Source organism: Aegilops tauschii, chromosome 5, assembly GCF_002575655.3.
Source record: "Aegilops tauschii subsp. strangulata cultivar AL8/78 chromosome 5, Aet v6.0, whole genome shotgun sequence".
In the NCBI taxonomy this organism is placed as follows: Eukaryota; Viridiplantae; Streptophyta; class Magnoliopsida; order Poales; family Poaceae; genus Aegilops; species Aegilops tauschii.
The window spans coordinates 26,204,743-26,227,348 of record NC_053039.3 but is presented as its reverse complement, the minus strand read 5'-3'; the positions used below and the strand labels follow the sequence as shown (position 1 = coordinate 26,227,348).

Here is a 22,606-nt window from a genome sequence, read left to right as displayed (position 1 = left end):
GCTTTTTGGTCTTTCAAAATGATTGTCATTGCTTATATTTATGTCTGAAATCCCCCAGTGGGTGACTTAGCCGCGAATCCGTTTCGCCTAAGTTTACAAAATCCTACCGAGTGGTGAGCAAGCCTCTCACTCGGGTGCTTAGTCACGAATCCGTTTCGCCTAAGTTTTACAAAATCCTACCGAGTGGTGAGCAAGTCTCTCACTCGGAGGCTTAGCTGCAGTCTAGTACTCGCCTAAGTTATGAAAATCCTACCGAGTGGTGAGCAACCCTCCCACTCGGGGGCTTAGCTGCAGTCCAGTACTTGCCTAAGTTATGAAAATCCTACCGAGTGGTGAGCAACCCTCCCACTCGGGGGCTTAGCTGGAGTCTAGTACTCGCCTAAGTTATGAAAATCCTACCGAGTGGTGAGCAACCCTCCCAGTCGGAGCCTTAGCTGCAGTCCAGTACTCGCCTAAGTTATGAAAATCCTACCGAGTGGCGAGCAACCCTCCCACTCGGAGGCTTAGCTGCAGTCCAGTACTCGCCTAAGTTATGAAAATCCTACCGAGTGGTGAGCAACCCTCCCAGTCGGAGGCTTAGCTACAGTCCAGTACTCGCCTAAGTTTTAAAAATCCTACCGACTGTAGAGTCAGCCTCTCACTCGGAGGCTTAGCTGCAGTCTAGTACTCGCCTAAGGATAAAACACGGTCCGAGTAAGATCCGATCTTCTCGCTCCATCCCGATCCGCAAGGACGACGAGGTGCAGGTCGACAGCGACCTTCTCCTCGAAGTTGCGCCATAAATACAATGTGCGCTCCATCCTGACCCACAAGGATGACGAGGTGCAGGTCGACTGCGACCTTCTCCTCAGAGCTGCGCCATAAATACAATGCGCGCTCCATCCAGAAGACGACGAGGTGCAGGTCGACTGGAACTTTCTCTTCAGAGTTGCATCTCAAGTTTAAAAATTATCCGAGTGAAGAACAATTTCCACTCCAAGAACAAAACACAAGCATATTCAGAGATAAACTAAGTTCGGATAAATTCTAAGGGTTCCAGACCACGGATAAAGTACTCAAGCACCAAGCCCGAAAGAGTTTAACGGTTACAAGACCACTCGGCATTCCGAGGCAAATTTAAGCATGATATAAAGTTTTTCACTCCTCGGGAGGAGGACTGGAAGGCTCGACGAACTCACCCAAGTCGATCCCATCTGCGATCCGAGTGGCTGCGTCGATGAAAGTCTCCAGGAAGGATTGAAAGTTGAGCCTTTTTGTATTGGCAACCTTGAGCGCTGCGAGCTTCTGTTCCTTGACTTCCTTGCAGTGGACTTGAACTAGGGACAGAGCCACGTCAGCACCACAACGGGCAGAGGACTTCTTCCATTCCAACACTCGATCTGGAATCTGGTTGAGTCGAGTCATCAGAGATTCCAAGTCGTTCCGAAGTGTGGTTTTGGGCCAGAGTGTAGTGTCGACTCGTGAAACCGCCACTTTCGGTCGAGCAATGTAATCAGTGACGCTCGCAAGACGAGATTCCAGTCGGAGTACGTTCATGGCAGCTTCATCCTTGATTGGGAGGTTGATGGGATCCAAGTTCGTTTCGATCCGCCCGGTCTCCTCCTCAAAATTCTGGCAGAACTCTGTGTGCAAAAGCGGGAAGTGAGTTGACGGTGACATGTCGAATCAACAACGGCAAAACAATCAGAAAAGAAATACCTTCAAGCATAAGGGACAGCTTTTGGGCGAGCCCTCCCAGATAAGTCTCCAGCTCGTTCCTCCTCTGCGCCAGGTTACTAGTTTTATCAGTCAGGGCAATCTTCAACTTGGCGTTCTCTTCAGTCGGGTTGATTCCTTGTTGGCTTCATCGAGAGCAATCTTCAACTTGGCGTTCTCTTCCTCCAGCTTGCCGACCGAAGCCAGTTTCTCCTCAGCAAGTTTTGTCTTCTCTAGAGCTGCCTTCTGCGCCTTGGCAAGGTCACGATCCTTCTTCTCCAGAGCCTCCTTCATTTTCTCTACAAGAAATGATAGTCGGGTCAGAACAAGGAATGGGAAGACAGGACGAAAGACAGTCGACAAAGTTCTCACCGAACATACCAGTTGCTTCGTCTCTGGCCTTCTACAAGTTCTCTTGAGCATGCTTCAGGTCAAGGTCAAGCTGGATCTGCTTCTTTTCCAGCTCAGTATAACAAGCTCCAAGCTCACAAGATTTCTGCAAAAATAAACAGTCAGTCGGCGAGCATAAGGTTTAATTGCTTCTGAGCAATGAAGAACAATTCCATAATGGAGAGTCAGGGTCTATATTGTTTTATGCTATTTTACCTTAAATAGGGTATTTAGGTCCTGCCTAATACTGATGATCATGTGCTAAGAACAATTAAGTAGGGTTGGTTCGATGACTATCAGGATGATGATCGTATGACTTGTTATTAATAACGAGTAGAAGTTGTATGATGATGATTAGTAGGACTTGTTATTATGATTATGCATGATGCAAGCATGAAGAGTTATTATATATATGTGGGTGAAATGAGCATGGATTGAAGTGAAGTGAAGGCAACATGCATGTGGTGCATGTCGAAAGTAGAACAATCCAAACTTGATCAAGTTAGGATTAGTATTACTTTCGACATGCACCACATGTTGCCTCAGTTCAATCTAAGTCCTCTCTAAATGTATGGATGATCTTCTGTTTCCTTCATTTGCTTACTAGCTAGCGTGTCGAGTCCTCTCTATACGTATAGTACGTAGCATCGACCAAGCACGGAGATAAGAGAGGACACTTCTCTCTATTAATTAGCTAGCTAACACAATATATGAAACACCTAAATTAACCCCCAAAACCCCCTAACCCCCCCCCCCTCAAAAAAACAAAAACCCCAGCCCCTGAAATGCTGACGCGTGGATGCCTTTTGGTCCCGGTTGGTGTCACCAACCGGGACCAAAGGCCCTCCTGCCTGGGCTGGCCGCAGCGGCCACGTGGATGCCCATCTGTCCCGGTTCGTGTAAGAACCGGGACTAAAGGCCTAGGGCATTAGTAACGACCTTTTAGTCCCGGTTCCTAAACCAGGACAAAAGGCCCTTACGAACCGGGACAAATGGCCCTTTTTCTACTAGTGTGTTAATGCGAGGAGTAGGGATTGCCATGCAACGGATGCACTAGAGCTATAAATGTATGAAAGCCCAACAAAAGAAACTAAGTGGGTGTGCATCCAACTTGCTTACTCATGAAGACCTAGGGCATTTGAGGAAGCCCATTGTTGGAATATACAAGCCAAGTTCTATAATGAAAATTCCCAGTAGTATATGAAAGTGACAAAACAAAAGACTTTCTACTATAAAGAACATGGTGCTACTTTGAAGCACAAGTGTGGAAAAAGGATAGTAGCATTGTCCCTTTTTTTTTTGGGCCCTTTTTTTGCCTTTCTTTTTTTTGGGCCTTTTTTTTATTTGGCCTTTTTTTTGGGACAATGCTCTATTAATGATGATGATCACACTTCTAACTATTTACAACTCAATGATTACAACTCGATACTAGAACAAGATATGACTCTATATGAATGCCTCCGACGGTGTACCGGGATGCAATGAATCAAGAGTGACATGTATGAAAGAATTATGAATGGTGGCTTTGCCACAAATACGATGTCAACTACATGATCATGCATAGCAATATGACAATGACGAAACGTGTCATACTAAACAAACGGTGGTAAGTTGCATGGCAATATATCTCGGAATGGCTATGGAAATGCCATGATAGGTAGGTATGGTGGCTTTCTTGAGGAAGATATAAGGAGGTTTATGTGTGATAGAGCGTATCGTATCACGGGGTTTGGATGCACCGGCGAAGTTTGCACCAACTCTCAAGGTGAGAAAGGGCAATGCACGGTACCGAAGAGGCTAGCAATGATGTAAGGGTGAGTGTGCGTATAATCCATGGACTCAACATTAGTCATAAAGAACTCACATACTTATTACAAAAATCTACAAGTCATCAAAAACAAAGTATTACGCGTATGCTCCTAGAGGGATAGATTGGTAGGAAAAGACCATCGCTCATCCCCGACCACCACTCATAAGGAAGACACTCAAATAACATCTCATGCTTCAAATTTGTTACACAACGGTCACCATACATGCATGCTACGGGACTTACAAACTCTAACACAAGTATTTCTCAATTCCATAATTACTCAACTAGCACAACTTTAATATGACTATCTTCATATCTCAAAACAATCATCAAGTATCAAACTTCTCATAGTATTCAATGCACTTTATGTGGAAGTTTTTATTACACCCATCTTGGATGACTATCATATTGGGACTAATTTCACAATTAAAGCAAATTACCATGTTGTTTAAGACTCTCAAAATAATATAAGTGAAGCATGAGAGATCAATAATTTCTACAAAATAAAACCACCACCATGCTCTAAAAGATATAAGTGAAGCACTAGAGCAAATTTTAACTAGCTCAAAAGATATAAGTGAAGATCAATGAGTAGTTGAATAATTATTTGGCTATTTGAAGACTCTCCCATTTAATAATTTCAGATCTTGATATTTTATTCAAACAGCAAGCAAAACAAAATAAAAGGAAATAACGCTCCAAGCAAAACACATATCATGTGGTGAATAAAAATATAGCTCCAAGTGAAGTTACCGATAGACGAAGACGAAAGAGGGGACGCCATCCGGGGCATCCCCAAGCTTAGGTTCTTGGTTGTCCTTGAATATTACCTTGGGGTGCCTTGGGCATCCCCAAGCTTAGTCTCTTTCCACTCCTTATTCCATAGTCCATCGAATCTTTACCCGAAACTTGAAAACTTCACAACACAAAACTCAACAGAAAACTCGTAAGCTCCGTTAGTATAAGAAAATAAATCACCACTTAGGTACTGTTGTGAACTCATTCTAAATTCATATTGGTGTAATATCTAATGTATTACAACTTCTCTATGATTCATACCCTCCGATACTACTCATAGATTCATCAAAATAAGCAAACAACACATAGAAAACAGAATATGTCAAAAACAGAACAGTCTGTAGTAATCTGTATCAAACGTATACTTCTGGAACTCCAAAAATTCTGAAATAAATTTGTGGACGTGAGGAATTTGTCTAGTGATCAGGTGCAAAAAGAATCAACTAAAAATCACTCTCTGATAAAAAATGGCAGCTATTCTCGTGAGCGCTAAAGTTTCTGTTTTTTACAGCATGATCATATAAACTTTACCCATGTCTTCCCAACGGTTCTACTTGGCACAAACACTAATTAAAAATATAAAAACACATATAACCAGAGACTAAACAAATTATTTATTACTAAACAGAAGCAAAAAGCAAGAAACTAAAATAAAATTGGGTTGCCTCCCAACAAGCGCTAACGTTTAACGCCCCTAGCTAGGCATGATGATTTCAATGATGCTCACATAAAAGATAAGAATTGAAACATAAAGAGAGCATCATGAAGAATATGACTAGCACATTTAAGTCTAACCCACTTCCTATGCATAGGGATTTTGTGAGCAAACAACTTATGGGAACAATAATCAACTAGCATAGGAAGGCAAAACAAGCATAACTTCAAAACGTTAAGCACATAGAGAGGAAACTTGATATTATTGCAATTCCTACAAGCATATATTCCTCCCTCATAATAATTTTCAGTAGCATCATGAATGAATTCAACAATATAACCAGCACATAAAGCATTATTTTCATGATGCACAAGCATATATATTTTACTACTCTCCACATAAGCAAATTTATTCTCATCAATAGTAGTGGGAGCAAACTCAACAAAATAACTATCATGTGAAGCATAATCCAATTGAAAATTAAAATCATGATGAAAAGTTTCATGGTTATCTTTATTCTTTATAGCATACGTGTCATCACAATAATCATCATAAATAGGAGGCATGCTTTCATCATAATAAATTTTCTCATCAAAACGTGGGGGACTAAACATATCTTCTTCAAACATAGCATCCCCAAGCTTGTGGCTTTGCATATCATTAGCATCATGGGTATTCAAAGAATTCATACTAACAACATTGCAATCATGCTCATCATTCAAAGATTTAGTGCCAAACATTTTAATGCATTCTTCCTCTAGCAATTGAGCACAATTATCAGAATCCTTATTTCCATGAAAGATATTAAAAAGATGAAGCATAGGAGTTACCCTCAATTCCAAATTTTTTTGTAGTTTTCTTTTATAAACTAAACTAGTGATAAAACAAGAAACAAAAAGATTCGATTGCAAGATCTAAAGATATACCTTCAAGCACTCACCTCCCCGACAACGGCGCCAGAAAAGAGCTTGATATCTACTACACAACCTTCTTCTTGTAGACGTTGTTGGGCCTCCAAGTGCAGAGGTTTGTAGGACAGTAGCAAATTTCCCTCAAGTGGATGACCTAAGGTTTATCAATCCGTGGGAGGCGTAGGATGAAGATGGTCTCTCTCAAGCAACCCTGCAACCAAATAACAAAGAGTCTCTTGTGTCCCCAACACACCCAATACAATGGTAAATTGTATAGGTGCACTAGTTCGGCGAAGAGATGGTGATACAAGTGCAATATGGATGATAGATATGAGTATCTATAATCTGAAAATATAAAAACAGCAAGGTAACAAGTGGTAAAGGTGAGCATAAACGGTATTGCAATGCTAGGAAATAAGGCCTAGGGTTCATACTTTCACTAGTGCAAGTTCTCTCAACAATAATAACATAGTTTGATCATATAACAATCCCTCATCATGCAATAAAGAGTCACTCCAAAGTCACTAATAGCGGAAAACTAACGAAGAGATTATGGTAGGGTACAAAACCACCTCAAAGTTATTCTTTCGGATCGATCTATTCAAGAGTTCCTACTAGAATAACACCTTAAGACACAAATCAATCAAAACCCTAATGTCACCTAGATACTCCAATGTCACCTCAAGTATCCCTGGGCATGATTATGCGATATGCATCACACAATCTCAGATTCATCTATTCAACCAACACATAGAACTTCAAAGAGTGCCCCAAAGTTTCTCCCAGAGAGTCAAGATGAAAACGTGTGCCAACCCCTATGCATAGATTCCCAAGGTCACGGAACCCGCAAGTTGATCACCAAAACATACATCAAGTGGATCAATAGAATACCCCATTGTCACCACGGGTATCCCACACAAGACATACATCAAGTGTTCTCAAATCCTTAAAGACTCAATCCGATAAGATAACTTCAAAGGGAAAACTCAATCCATTACAAGAGAGTACAGGGGGAGAAACATCATAAGATCCAACTATAATAGCAAAGCTCGTGATACATCAAGATCGTGTCGAATCAAGAACACGAGAGAGAGAGAGATCAAACACATAGCTACTGGTACATACCCTCAGCCCCGAGGGTGAACTACTCCCTCCTCGTCATGGAGATCGCTGGGATGATGAAGATGGCCACCGGCGAGGGATCCCCCCTCCGGCAGGGTGCCGGAACAGGGTCCCGATTGGTTTTTGGTGGCTACAGAGGCTTGCGGCGGCGGAACTCCCGATCTATTATGTTCCCCGAAGTTTTTAGGGTATATGGATATATATAGGCGAAAGAAGTCGGTCAGGGGAGCCACGAGGGGCCCACGAGGGTGGAGGGCGCGCCCCGGGGGTGGGCGCGCCCCTGCCTCGTGGCTTCCTCGTTGCTTCCCTTACGTACACTCCAAGTCTCCTGGATTGCTTCCGTTCCAAAAATAACTCTCCCGAAGGTTTCATTCCGTTTGGACTCCGTTTGATATTCTTTTTCTGTGAAACACTGAAACAAGGGAAAAAACAGGAACTGACACTGGGCTCTGGGTTAATAGGTTAGTCCCAAAAATAGTATAAAAGTGCATAGTAAAGCCCATTAAACATCCATAACAGATAATATAATAGCATGAAACAATCAAAAATTATTGATACGTTGGAGACGTATCATGCGTTGAATGGAATTTTAATGACAATTTTGAATACTGACGAAATGTATATTTAATTATTTACACAAAATGATTGCTCATGCGTTAAATTAAGAGGCATGTGCAAAGTAATGGCATTTCCATGCAAAGCTTATCTTTCCCATCTAGTTGCATCTCACTGACAACATACAATATATGACCCTAAAAAATTATCTAGAACCTCAAATATGTCCTTACATTGCATTGTTTACCAAGTGAACTATCTCATCAATGGGATTGCTTGTATGCTATTTATATTTATATAAAATGTCTCAAGAATAAACACCAGAGGAAAACAACAAAAGCTTGTCAGAACAATTGAGCTAACTTGAACCCAGTTAAGCAACAATTGTCTAGCCTCAACCTGCACTGGTCGGTATTCTTCTTATACAACCCAAATAGCTCTATTGGCTTACTCTTCTTCACAATTAGGCATGACTGATGTTTTCTTTTGATCCTTGTCGGTAAGCTTCTTGACTTCTCATTGCTCAAGCAAAAAGCATTAACCATTTTTAGTCACTTGTACATCAAAACACATTATTTCACCAAACAGATGGGCACAAATTATCCATGATGAAAGTGTCAAAATGACATGAATGCACAAAGGCAACAGAAGCAGAATTTCTAAGCTTCCCACTAATCTTATTATTTTACACAATTGAAATACTCAGCAGATGTATGTTTTCTTCTTAGTTAAATTGAGAGAAATATCCAATGAAAATATGAGGATATGTGACCCGGTGATAGTCTGCTCGCCTGAGCTCTTGGTGGAATTTACTATTGTGGCTATAAATAGTTATGGATTTTATAACGGTATATTCTGGTAGTTGCTATCAAAACTCTATGAAGGAAAGCTACCAACAACACATTCAACTGTAGAAGAAAACTGGAATATTTGAGGGACAAAAGAAAAAGTTTATGTTGGCGGAATTACTCCTCTAAATGGCATATACTTTCAGACTCTGTTTTGTATTGAAGATTCAGACACCGAAACCTGAAAATTAGTACAATCCAGGAAAAAGACAACGATGTTTTAATTACAGAGAATACATTTAACTGAAGTTTAGGGTTCATGGGAAAGAACAATCTAGATTCCCGTGTCTCTACAGTAATACATATAAATAATCACTCTAGTGTGAAAACTGAAAAATATAAATTGGATCTCAGAAGGAAGCTAAACAGTGGTGAGATCGAATATACAAACTCAATATAGAAAACATCATATATTGTAGTCATCAAATATCCAACTGATGATTGCAAATTGTTCTGAGTCCACTTATTTCTAGCAGTTAGTGTGATGTGCAGGATCAATCTGCTAAAACACAAAGTGGGGGCCTACTTGACCAGCTTTCCAGCAAGCGCCGCATCTTCCGCATCCTGGACGTGTGTCTAGGCAGGGCAGTACTCGGTCACGGGTTGAGCGCTTAATCAGAATTTCTTGAAACAACAAGATATCAAACAGTCTCCCTATAATTATGCAAGGAATGTCAGTTCAGCAGTTAATACAGACTACACATCAAACTACAGTGCATTGATAGTATATGACAAATAAAGGCCTATGCATAATCTGGAAGCCAACCACACTATCATATTCATGAAGCAGGGAAGACAACATATGAAATCTGAACTCACATCATTATAATGTTTAGGGTTTGCTTTCTTCTTTCTTCCACGTCATGTCTTCAGCTCCTCCACAAATTCCTCTTCATCTTTCACTTCAACAACTTTCTGCTGAACCAAAAGAGAACACCACCAATGTCAACAACCAAGATCTAATAAGAAAAAAGTTGTTCAATAGTTTGTTAGCATCGCCAACATACTCTGCGATCTGATGCATTTTTTCAAGTAGAAATTTAGAATAGTTTGTTAGCAGCTCGTCCAACTTACTGAACCATGCCTTCAGATCAAATGCCTTCTGCCTTCTAGCTTCATTCTTTCTGGCCTCCTCTTACTCCTCTACCTTGAGTTGGGCCTAACACAAATACAAAGATGGGGAATGGCACGAGGCGGGGTTGGTTTCCTACATTGACCGCTTGGTATTAGCGTCCGCCTCAGCCTACCTACCATTGGTGATATTTCTCCCGACGACTGCAACGAAGCTATCCATCCATCAGCACGAATGGAAACTGATAATCTGAACTTTGTACCAGTTACTCACTGATAAACACGATGTGTCTGACGATAGTGGCATCCAAAAAAAATCATCCGCCTTCATGTGCAGGAAGTGCAGGAAATACCTGCAATTTTCCGCATCATGCTCCAAGGCCCAGTATGGTTTTCAGACTCAAAGGACATGCAACTTTTTTTCATCCAGGAACTGAATTATGCCAAGTCTAGACGTAAATTCTTTACTTCAAGAAGAACCAACACCAAGGGAGTTCAGCGAGGCTTCTGTAACATGATTAAAATAGCTAGTAAATATAGTTAGACCAACTAACCTCTGTGGTATCTAGCATGATGTACTTCAATCGGAGAAGGGGATGACAGACAAATAGTTCAATCGAGAAGGACGAGATAGGAATGCACCCGTCTCTGAGTGATCTGCCAAAATTCTGGACCAAGGCTGAGTAGTCTCTACGTCCTCCGCCACCACATCCGTAGTTCCTCAGTCCACCGGCCTTATCACCAAGACCGCTTCTCCAATTTCATCATCTGCGGCAGCGTTGTCAGATTGTCTTCTGCTCTCTGCCGTCGTCGCCGCAGGAGGAGTGGTGGGTTGGGCTACCCCACCGAGACATCAGATGGTCATCTCCTTCCGCCGCGGCCGCCCTCTCGCTTCCTCTTTTTCCTCCTCCCCCGCGCCTTCGCCGGCCTGGCGCTTCGCGTGGCTCTCGCCCTCGCGCGCCGTACCGGTGGCAGGGGACTACAACGGCAACTGGGGATAGGAGAGGGACGCGAGGGTTGCCGGACCGGAGGGTTTGTGCGCGGCGGCGGAGAGAACCCTAGCTTCTGGTCGTCTCGCGTTCTCCTGTGGGGGAGGGAGACGCATGTCGAACCTTTTTGGAAAAAATCTCTCCAAGCGGGTCCTTATGGGATAGGGAAGCGAAGGCGCTAGCTGAGGCCCAGGTGTGCGACGTGATGAGCCGTTTCACAGGGGAGCAACTAGTTAAGAGCGCTCCTCCGGGAGCCTCGCAACGATCAGCGCCACTTGGCGCGCTCTCAGCCATTCGCCACGTGTCGTGCTCTGGACGCTCCCTTCAGATTTTGTTATTTTTATTTTTTCGCACGCGTTTTCGGTTTTTAAAATGGTTTTTTCTCGGTTTTTTTTGACGTTTTGGTTTTCCCCCGGTCTTCCTTAGCGTTTCGACCAAAAAAAATTTGCGTGAAAAAACGCTTTTACTTTTTTTTCTTTCGTGAAAAGTCACGTTTTTTCTTCCGCGAGAGGCACGGTTGTGCTCTAGCGAGAGTCACGACCGTGCCATTCGGAAACGAAAAAAAAACGCGTTTTCTATTTCGGTTCTACTTCCGCGAGAGGCACGGTTGTGCTTTTGTGAGAGTCACGGCCGTGCCTCTCGGAAAGGGAAAAACAAAACGCGTTTTCTGTTTTTTTTTCCTTTCGCGAGAGTCACGGTTTTGCTTCCGCGAGAGACACGGTTGTGCTTTTGCGAGAGTCACGCCTGTGCCTCTCGGAAAGGGAAAAAAATACGCGTTTTCTGTTTTTTTTTCTTTCGCGAGAGTCACGGTTTTGCTTTTGCCAGAGACATGGTTGTGTTTTGCGAGAGTCGCGGGCGTGCCTCTTTCGGAAAGAAAAAAAACGCGTTTTTGTTTTTTTTCTTTCCGCGAGAGTCACGGTTTTGCTTTCACGAGAGGCACGGTTGTGATTTCGCGAGAGGCACGGGCGTGCCTCTTTCGGAAAGGGAAAAAAACCGTGCTCCCAATTTGGTTTTTTCATCCGGTTTTTTTCGTTCGGTTTTTTCGTGAAAAAAAGTTCGTCAAAACCTATCAACATGGGATCTAGTTTTGAAGATCTCGACGCAAGGAATCCAATGGTGAAAACGGTTTGAGATTTGGACGTACGGTTTAAGAGATAAAACATTTTGAATAAACGAATCTACGAAAAAAGGGAAAACTCCTAGTTGCGACAAGTGGCGCGCTGCATGTGCGCCACTTGTCGTGACCTGGGAAGATGGAGTGTTCTTTGCAACGAGTACTCCTTAATTAGTGATTTCGGTTTCACAGCCGTTTCACGGCAACTGCGGTAATTTTGCTCGATTACCCCAAATTAGTACCACCTCGTTTATATTATGATTTTGTCTATACAAAACATAAAAGCGTATTATGACATGAGAAGAAAGTGTATTGTGACAGTGAACCTGACAAAGTCATTCCGTACTTTATTATTAGCGAGAGACTAGCAAAAATGCCCGTGCGTTGCAACGGGTATAAAATAAATCTGAGTGTTCATGTGATATTCAAGAGTTTACCTGTCACGGTGAATAATAAGATTTTCCAACTAAATTGGTTGCAAGACTCGTAAGGATCCATTTTATGAAGATCCAATTGTATTCCAAAAGCTTGTTATCTTTTTCTCTACCAATATAACCTACTTCTTCAACTCTCTCTAAAAAAATTTAATTATGTGTAATAAGTTGTCGTTATTTAACAACCTCGTGTACAAATAATTAAAATATCTAAACATTTGTCGATCCGGTAGATCATCGGCTACTCCTTCGATGCAAAAGTAATTGTGCATCATTTGCATACTTGTAACAGTTTCAAATAGATCATATATTAATTCCTATATCTTGCAATCCCTATTAACATTGATTCATATTTATGCTTTCTCACTTTAAAAATATGATAGCCGGAAAGTAAAGTATTTACAATGCTTGCCACTCTTTGTTGACACGTTGCCGCCAGCAGTAGGAGCACACCCTCCACGCCAACAAGACCACTTCCCTGGACATTATCGTCGGGACTCGATGGGGATCAGGATTAGGGTACGCAGAACTGCGAGATAGATGATACAACGGAGGGTAGTGCTCCCCCTTCCCAGCAGTCGTGCTGGGCGAAACAGGACGCGAGCGAGATGCACCGTTGTCGCACTCTCTTTATTCTTCATCCCTCCGTCTCTCCACCATCTCACTCATGGCATCCAGATTTGAGGAATATCTTCATGGACAGCAAGCACCGCTGAGCTTCAAATATCTTCTCCCTTAAGAAATATTTCTTTCTAATATTTCACTCACTTTTAATTATTATACCTTGCTTGGATTAGCGTTTTAGCTCGTTTCTGACCGGTTTTAGGGTACAGACGTCCTCCCGTCGTTTTAATTTCAGGCTGGAATCAAGAAGTGACTTGTAATTTACACCTGTAAAATAATTACATGTTTAAAAACTTACACCCAATTCAAGCAGGGCCTAAGTGTCTTAACTTTATATAGCACAAATGCCCGTGCGTTGCAACGGGAGAAAGAAAACTCTCTCTAACCCAATGAGGCTTCTTTCGTCCATGTCTTATATTTTTAACATGACATCTATGTCAACATGATAGCCCGCCCGTGATGCCACTTATCCTTCATTAAGCTCTTACAACGATGCTTGTGCTGTTTACCTGATCAAAGCATGTTGGAACGCAATCAATTCCAACGTGATGAGGTCAACCACCACATGACACACTTTTCATTGAAAAGCTCAAGAAAATGTTTATAACTTCAAATAATAATTGCGTCAAGCTAGATATGATGGTCGCCCTCTGTGAGCTAGTCCTGCACCTAGTCTGTACATCGATCTACTCATGCATCAAGTTCATATAACGCCCCGATACTCCCGCTCGCTTTTTGACTTGTAATGTTGTGGACTTGTTTCCTAGAGGGAGGGTGAGTCATGCGCGTGTCCCCACATTCCTCTTTAGTGTTTGGCTACGTAGCAAACGCCAAAGTTTTCCTTAATTTCCAATAATACAATTGGAGATATGTTCGCCACAAATAGTACACAAATGTTCATCTAGAACATCCCATTCGACTATACTACAATGATCTAATGCATCTTAGCTAAAAATATATTATCAAAATCTACGTAAAAATAATTGACCAACACAAAGGTAAGAAACTTCTCAACAAATAAAAAGTGATATTGCACGTGCAGACTCTTTTGCCCATAAAAGAACAAATATATTGATGGTGGCCTTATTCTTGGAGCATTTCTTCAATTACTTGGGAAACCAAACTTACATAGTGTCAGGAATTCCATTTGAATTTCTACATACTTTCTCCACATAGCCTTGTATTGGTTGAAAGCAAAAAAACTCTATAGTGATTACATAGAGTAAGCACATAGAAAATGGCAGTCATCCACACTCCCCAAAGTAAGCAGTCAGTTAGCATAAATTGCTAGTCATTGATCATAATTTCACTAATCTAGTCACCATAAGTGAGAACAATATTCTTCCGCGATAACAACACAAACTCAATTGCAACTGAATCAGAGCCGACACAACACACAACACTTGCCAGATCAAACAATTTCATGGTGATGTTGTTTAGAGCGAGTGTTTTTCAGTGGAATAAATGAGTCATCTGGAGCGAAATTTTGGGATGCCTGCACACTATACTATTTTAGGATGACATAGTAGATAAGTCATAATACAAGTAGAAGTGGCAACTGACAAGAAAACATACTTAAGTACTTAAATGCATAAATAATGTCAATGACTCACCAATTAAAGTACCGGTCAAGCTGTTTTATAGGGTGCTCTAGTATTCTTGTGTATACCACAGCTAGATGACTCCATGCTTGAAGTGATTCTTCATTCTTGATGTACTCATCCCACAAAGTATTGGAACCATAATCTGTTCCAACATATGCCAAACCCAGATTAAACAGTCTGTGGAAAAAAAACAGTGGTTTTAGTTGCTGATGAAAGAATGAAACAATCAATCCCCAGAAAAAGAAACATTAGATAGTTCCAGGAACACTAAATGAATGATGGCTTGTGCGGTCAAACAGTGAAAGCTACATTTGCAACGAAGGAGGACTGTATTTTTCTTGAAAGATCTAGACTTCAGTACTTTGTATAGCACAAACATGTGATCTCCAAATTGGCCACTTAGTTAACGCGCTAAATGACTAATATTGGCTATGAAAATACTTATACTCCCTCTATCCAGGTTTATAGGGCATGAGCGGATATTTTACGAACTCGACAATTTGACTAACGAAACATATGTATATACCAGCAAAAGCATATCACTGGATTTGTATTCGAATGAAGTTTCTAGACATACTTTCGGTGGCATATAGCATGTTGAGACCTAAAAGCCTGTGCAAGCCCTACAAACCCAGATGAAGGGAGTACAGATTATAGCTGCTACAAAAGGAAAAAGGTCAAACAGATTATGTACTTCATGGAGAGAGATTAGTAATTACAACTAACCGACATGCACGGAGTCTAAGAACACACTGCCTAAGCCAAAATTTGAATATATGCAACATCTCCATGGCCTACACTATCACAACGACTGCGAAAATACAGTGCTATATTATAAAGCATTTCATCAAGCATTCATGTTCAGGTACTAAGTATTGTAAAATCACTTCTCGTCATGTATTCATGTATATATATATACAGCCTAAAATGCAGTAGTTAACAAAATTCAAGACATAAAAAGAAGTTAAAAACTTCATCAGAATAGTTTGGGTATTCAATTGCTACCTTCTGATGACATCTGGGTCATTGTATGTTGAGATCGCAAACTGACAATAATTACACCATATGTCCACTGGATAAGTAACTGCAAGAACTGCCCGTTCATACACCTCAAAAACTTTATTGACACCATCTAGACGGCCTTCATGATCTGCATATTTCTTCCAATAGCCAAAGCACAGAGGGAACTCCGCACGGAATGCATCATACACTTTCTGTATTTTTAATATGTCGCTCTGATCAGGAATACACAAAAATATGCCATTAGCATAAATTTGTTTATCATTAAAAATCCATTTTAATTTATTAACCAATCAGAACAAATTTATATCTAGTGTTGTCCATTAAAACACGAATAAGGACAGATTGACAAGACTACAGTATGACAATGATGAAACTACTACAGGGAACAAGGCGCATGAAGTCAAAAAGAAAATATACTGGGATCCTACAAGACAGAGAAATGTAGAAAGAAAATGTGCTAAACAAAAACAAGGGAGCGAGTGACCATCCATGCATAACAAAGATTGGCATAACTTTGTGGTCCACAAGATACAGATCGATTGCATATGACCACAGGAATATGTAACACATGTGGGCACAAAAAGAGGATAAGCTGCTGAAAATTATGACACATCCATACAGCAAGTTGCAAAAAGGAGAACAATGCACTGTATGGTAAGGCAACAATTTCAATTTCACCTCAGCAATCCTCTCTGTCTCTTCAATAAGTGTGGTCCAAGCATCGACGTCTAAGCAATCCAAGGTAACATCCCATAACCTAGCCTCTTCCACTGAAAGTAACAACCTATTAGCAACAAAGTAGCAGGTAGGCAACGAAACCAGATAGAGAAGGCTTCTGCCTCAGCAACATTACCATCCTCATACGACTGCTAGGGGACCATGGGATCGGCCATCTCGACGGCGGCGGCGCCGTCCTCCGTGGCCCCCGCGGCCTGGTAGCCCGCTGCCTTGCCGGAGGTCCCGTACGCGGATCCGCTGGCTGTCCGCGCCCTGTCGTAAGGGGCACCCCCCGGGAGATGCGGGGGTGGCGGTGGGAGAACCTCGGCCGGGTCGCTGCCCAGGCCCGCCTCCACGGCGTCCAAGGGCGACGGTGGGGGAGCCTGGACGGGTCCACTAGTAGAAAAAGGGTCAAATGTGAGACACATTAGTCTCGGTTTGAATTTGAGCCAGCACTAATGTGTCCATTAGTGCCGGTTCCAACGGCTAGGCGGGAGGAGATCTTTAGTACCGGTTCGGAACGAACCTTTAGTATCGGTTCATGCCACGAACCGGTACTAAAGAGGCTGGAGCCCGGCCAGCCCCTTTATTACCGGTTTGTGGTATGAACCGGTAGTAAAGAGGTTGTGGCAGGCTGTTTTTAGTCCCACCTCGCTCCCCTAGAAGGGTTTTTACCACCTTAAATATGTTACTTTTCAAACTATCACAAGCACTTGGTCTTTATTGAACTCTATGTGTAGAATTTGTGGTCGCAATACGAGTCTTCACCGGTTTCTAAACCGTTCAGAACTCATATTGACAATTCAGATTGTACACAAAAAGATCATTGATAATCAATGTATTTTTTATGTATATTTTTACATGTTTACGCCCTCACATGTATAATCAATGTTTTTTAAACATTTTTTTGCGTGCAGTATGCAGCATTCAAAGTGACGTCATCAATTTTCAACACGTTCTGACATCATTTATTGTTTTTCATTTATTTACCGAGTTGTTTAGAGAGCTAAATGACCGTGAAATTGAAAATCGCTACAAAATGAACTCTGAAAATGTTGAAACTTGGCATGATATCATCACTTCACCCACATAGCATGTGTAAGAGAGTAGAGAGGGTTACGGCAAAAACTGGACGCACTTCGTGTACAAACTGGACAATCTCTTTCGGAGTATCAGGGTTTCAGACAAGAACTCATGTGTTACACGGGCACTTTATTTTTTTTAAACTTATTTGAACTCCAGACTTTTTTTGCGTTCAGTATGCAGCATTCAAAGCAACGTCATCAATTTCCAACACATTCTGACATCATTTGCTGTTTTTCATTCATTCACCGATTTGTTTAGAGAGCTAAATGACCGTGAAATTGAAAATCACTACAAAATGAACTCTGAAAATGTTGAAACTTGGCATGGTATCATCATTTCACCCACATAGCATGTGCAAGAGAGTAGAGAGGGTTACGGCAAAAATTGGACGCACTTCGCGTACAAACTAGACAATATCTTTCGGAGTATCAGGGTTTCGGACGAGAACTCATGTGTTACACGGGCACTTCATTTTTTTAAACTTATTTGAACTCCAGACTTTTATGCGTTCAGTATGCAGCATTCAAAGCGACGTCGTCAATTTCCAACACGTTCTGACATCATTTGCTATTTTTCATCCATTCACCGATTTGTTTAGAGAGCTAAATGACCGTGAAATTGAAAATCACTACAAAATGAACTCTGAAAATGTTGAAACTTGGCATGGTAACATCATTTCACCCACATAGCATGTGCAAGAGAGTAGGGAGGGTTACGGCAAAAACTGGACGCACTTCGTGTACAAACTGGACAATATCTTTCGAAGTATCTGGGTTTCGGACGAGAACTCATGTGTTACACGGGCACTTCATTTTTTTAACTTATTTGAACTCCAGACTTTTTTTGCGTTCAGTATACACGGGCACTACAAAATGAACTCTGAAAATGTTGAAATTTGAAAACTACTGGCACTAACAGAAAGTTTGTAATTTTTTGTACCTAAAGCAAAAATATTCAAAAAGAAACTAAATGTAGCAAAAAACTATTCGGAAATAAATAGAAGAAAATAAATAAAGCAGAAAAAAACTATATAAAAAATTACTCAAAAATAAATAGAAGAAAATAAATAATGCAGAAAAGAAAAAAAAACTATATAAAAATTTGTTGGGGTGCTGCCCAGTGGGCCTGTCAGACCTCGGGTGTGCAAATTAAGGCCCAGAAGGGCCAGCGGGCTCACAGGGCAGCGCACAATAGTTAGGCCCAGAAGCCTGCTATATAGAGGAGTTCGAAGGAGCAGCCGCGGCTGGGTTTATAAACCAGTGCAGCTGCCCTTCGCCCGGCGAGGTGGGACTAAACTTTTCACCCGTGGCCTGGCAGCGCACACCCTTTAGTACCGGGTGGTGACTCCAACCGGTACTAAAGGGGGGTCTTTAGTACCGGTTGGAGCCACCAACCTGTTCTAAAGACCTGCTCTTCCCGCCGCTTGGCCTGGCCAAAATAGGCCTTTAGTACCGGTTGGTGGCTCCAACCGGTACTAAAGGCCTCTTCTATATATACAGCACTTACGAAAAAATTTAGTTAGTTCCTGTTCGGCTTCGTCGTGCCCGTCCCTGCGCCGCGCCCGCGTCGCCCGCCCACGTCACCGCCCCAGCCCGTCGACGCCCCCGCCCCGTCGCGTCCCAGCCCCATCCCCGTCGACGTCGTCGCCGCCCCAGCCCGCCCCCGTCGTTGCGCGCCCCGTCGCGCCGTCGTCGCAGGCCGCCCCCGTCGCGCGCCGCCCGTCGCGCCGTCGCCCCCGGCCCGCCGCCCGTCGCGTCGTCCCTGTCGCGTCGCCGTCTCGCGCGGCCGCCCGTACGCCGCCGCCCCCTGCTCGTACGTACACAATACACACACACACACACACATACACACACACAGAGAGAGACACACACACACATTTTTTTTACTTATTTTCTGTCTTCTGTTGTTTAGATTAATGCATGTCAAATTGTTAATTAGATGATCGAATTAGATGAATTACGTAGATAAAAATGTTAGAATGTTAATGTTACATGAATTAGGTATATGCATGGACTAGTTGAATTAATATAACTAGTTTATTTTTAGTAAAAAAAATTAATATAACTAGTTCATTTTTAGTAAATGCTTAGTTGAACTAGTTGAATTAATAGAACTAGTTTATTTTTAGTAAGAAAATTTAGGTATATGAGATTTGATGATCTAATTAAAATATTACTATATATAGCTACTTTATATATTTTAGCAAGAAAATTAATAGAACTAGTTTATTTTTAGTAAATTCTTAGTTGAATTAATTAGTTGAATTAATAGAACTAGTTTATTTTTAGTAAGAAAATTTAGGTATCTGAGATTTGATGATCTAATGAAAATATTACTATATAGAATTAGCTACTTTATTTTAGTAAGAAAATTAATAGAATTGGTTTATTTTTAGTAAATTATTAGTTGAATTAATAGAACTAGTTTATTTTAGTAAGAAAATTTAGGTATATGAGATTTGATGATCTAATTAAAATATTACTATATAGAACTAGCTACTTTATTTTAGTAAGAAAATTAATAGAACTAGTTTATTTTTAGTAAATGCTTAGTTGAATTAATACAACTAGTTGAATTAGTAAAAGTAGTTGAATTAGTTGAATTAATAGAACTAATAAATGTTTAATGTTTCACCTATATGAACATAGGAAATGTCGTCTGACGACGAAAAAGATTTCATTAAGTGCGAATACTGTAAAGACCAGCGCGGCCTGTGCGACAGAAATTTTCTTGTTGATGATAGGCGCTTCAGCATCAAGCTGGATGAAACCTTCAAAGTGGATACAGTAAGTCACAACGACAAGTCTTTTTTCGTAATTAAGCATGACTTATATATATGCTTCATTTGCTTCAACTTATAATTTTACATTTTCACTATTCTACTGGCGCATCCCCTGCCATGCAAGAATTTTTGTCTTGGATAAGATAGGTTTCAGTGATGTGGAAACTATGGAGGTAAAGAGAGTTTACCTGAAGACCGAGCATGGTTATACTTTCAACGTCAAATTATACAATGCAGACACATACACCTATTTTGAATGCAAAACTTGGCAAGGACTATGCAAGGCTTATGCATTTGAGCCTGATATGGTTATCACCTTTGATATTCGTCCGGAAGATGATATTGAAGGTAATAGAGACATCTGGGTCGATGTGCAGACGCCTCCAGTTCTACCATTATGTGAGTTTCTCAACCATATTTATGTCTTTGATATTGTTTATTCAAAAATAGTTGACAACTAATTTCTATTGTCAGCTTATTTCGGTTCAAGCAAACATGTCCGACGCTTGGTAGACAGGACCTACTACTGTCCCGGGGCTGAACTAAACTGCGAGGAGATAAGTCATTATGTTTCATGGCTTGAGGATCTTCATACTGTCAAGACAAATTTTCTTCCTGCACTTAGAAATGTTAGTACTCAAAACGTGCGACCAATAGTGATCGTATTGAACTACGGTCACATCTATAATGGAAAGATGATAAAAATTTTACTATTTGTCCTCAGTGCATCTTTTGCATACATTATTTTTGAAGCTAAACTTTCATTGCTAAGTATATTAATGACTATACGATGTTCTTCAACAGGGACTCCCGATGACAGTTGTGCCTCAGTGGATCGAGACTAAAGGTCGCATGTCAATGGTTAGCTTACGGCCAAGATATCCTACATTGCACATGAGTGCATTCAGGATTTCTAAAAGCGATGAATACTTAATAGTGAAAGATTGGAGCAAAATTGTTAACGATCCCAGAGAAGTACTAGGGGGCAGCAATGAGAAGCGCAACCTACGATTAGGAGACAGATTCATCTGCATGCTCCAGTATGATGAATCAGGAGAGCTATACATGTTCTATACTATTTTACCTGAGAGAGAGCAGCAGGAGTGATTTAGCTAGTTCATGCTCTTAGTACTTGTCCTCTCATGTCTGTGTTCTTCGTCCTGAACTTAATCTCAAAGAGTGATTTGCTTTTGTGGTGTTATGAACGCTTATAATATCATGACCATGTTGAACTCGATGATATCTTTGCTTCTGGTACAAGTGAATGTTTCTTCTTTAAGCTAGTGTTGGTAGTGATTAGATAGTGATAATGATTATGATGATTAAATAGTGGTAATGACGACTATGATGATTTTTAGCTAGCTAGTATACTGTTGTTGGTGATGATATGATGCAAGAGTTTTTATATTAATATGATGATGATGAGTTATTATATCATTTATGAAAGAAACCGCATATTAGTTTCAGCTGGATGGATCCTAGCTAAGTGATCAAGTATATGCCATATGCATATACTTTTGATCACTTTGATCAAGTATATGCATATGGCATATACTTGATCACTTAGCTAGGATCCACATGCATCCAGTCGAAACTAATCTGCGGTACTTTCACCAAATGATTTAACAACTCATTATAATGTAAAACAATCACTAAATTAAATCGAAAACACAAAATTAAAGGAAACATAAAAAATAAAACCAAAACACCCCCAAACATTTAGTACCGGTTGGTGTTACCAACCGGTACTAATGTCCTACACGCACCCGGGCCTGGCTCGTGCCACGTGGTGGCACGTTAGCGCCGGTTCGTGCCGAATCGGTAGTAAAGGGGGGGGCTTTAGTCTCCACTCTTTAGTGCCGGTTGTAGAACCGGCACTAAAGGCCCTTACGAACCGGCGCTAAAGCCCGGTTCTGCAGTAGTGGTCGCTGCCCAGACCTGCCCCCGCGCAGCTTCCGCGTGGCCGTCAGGGTTCTCCATCCCTGCGCGCCCACGAGCAATGGTTCCGGCTGGTGTGGTGGAGGCCGGAGTGGGCGGTGGCATTAATCCGCTGGTCCCAGTATGCCGTCTCGGCATGGCGGCGGAGCGGCAGGGGAGGAGGCGCGTGGTGGCTCGGGAAACGGCCGGGGAAGAATACCGGCCGCGCGGCCGCGCGAGGTGGTGGCACCGGCGCCGATGTCGTAGGCATCGAGGAGGAGAGCCCGTGCTGGTGTATTTCTTTTTACAGAACTGCTTCCTCCGTGAGTCAGCCCAGCCCACGAACGAAACGTGAAGTCCGGATCGGGCACGTATTTTTCGCGGAAAGGGCCAGGCGGGACGAAGGTCCAGCCGTTCAACGCACGAAGAAACACACATGACGTACCAACAGAAGGACATGC

General features: G+C 41.7%; 1 protein-coding gene, 1 long non-coding RNA gene and 1 pseudogene across 3 annotated transcripts; 1 reads left to right on the top strand and 2 right to left on the bottom strand.

Annotated features, from left to right (window-relative positions):
- Positions 1 to 8,715: 8,715 nt before the first annotated feature.
- On the bottom strand, positions 8,716 to 10,944 carry LOC120963801 (uncharacterized). 2 transcript variants are annotated; one of them, XR_005755509.3, is made up of 3 exons: positions 9,859 to 10,944; positions 9,604 to 9,702; positions 8,716 to 9,438 (listed from the first exon to the last, which is right to left on the bottom strand). It is a non-coding gene; the product is annotated as an uncharacterized lncRNA (long non-coding RNA). The 2 variants fall into 2 exon arrangements; XR_005755508.3 differs by having other exon boundaries at positions 9,604 to 9,699.
- A 3,116-nt stretch (positions 10,945 to 14,060) lies between these two features.
- Positions 14,061 to 16,788, bottom strand: LOC141022496 (pre-mRNA-processing factor 39-1-like; annotated as a pseudogene).
- Positions 16,789 to 20,117: 3,329 nt separating this feature from the next.
- LOC141022285 (uncharacterized) lies at positions 20,118 to 21,715 on the top strand. The gene is made up of 3 exons (XM_073498584.1): positions 20,118 to 20,627; positions 20,703 to 20,857; positions 21,033 to 21,715. The coding sequence occupies exons 1-3, from the start codon at positions 20,270 to 20,272 to the stop codon at positions 21,333 to 21,335; spliced, it is 816 nt and encodes a 271-aa protein (XP_073354685.1). The 5' UTR covers positions 20,118 to 20,269; the 3' UTR covers positions 21,336 to 21,715.
- Positions 21,716 to 22,606: the final 891 nt, after the last annotated feature.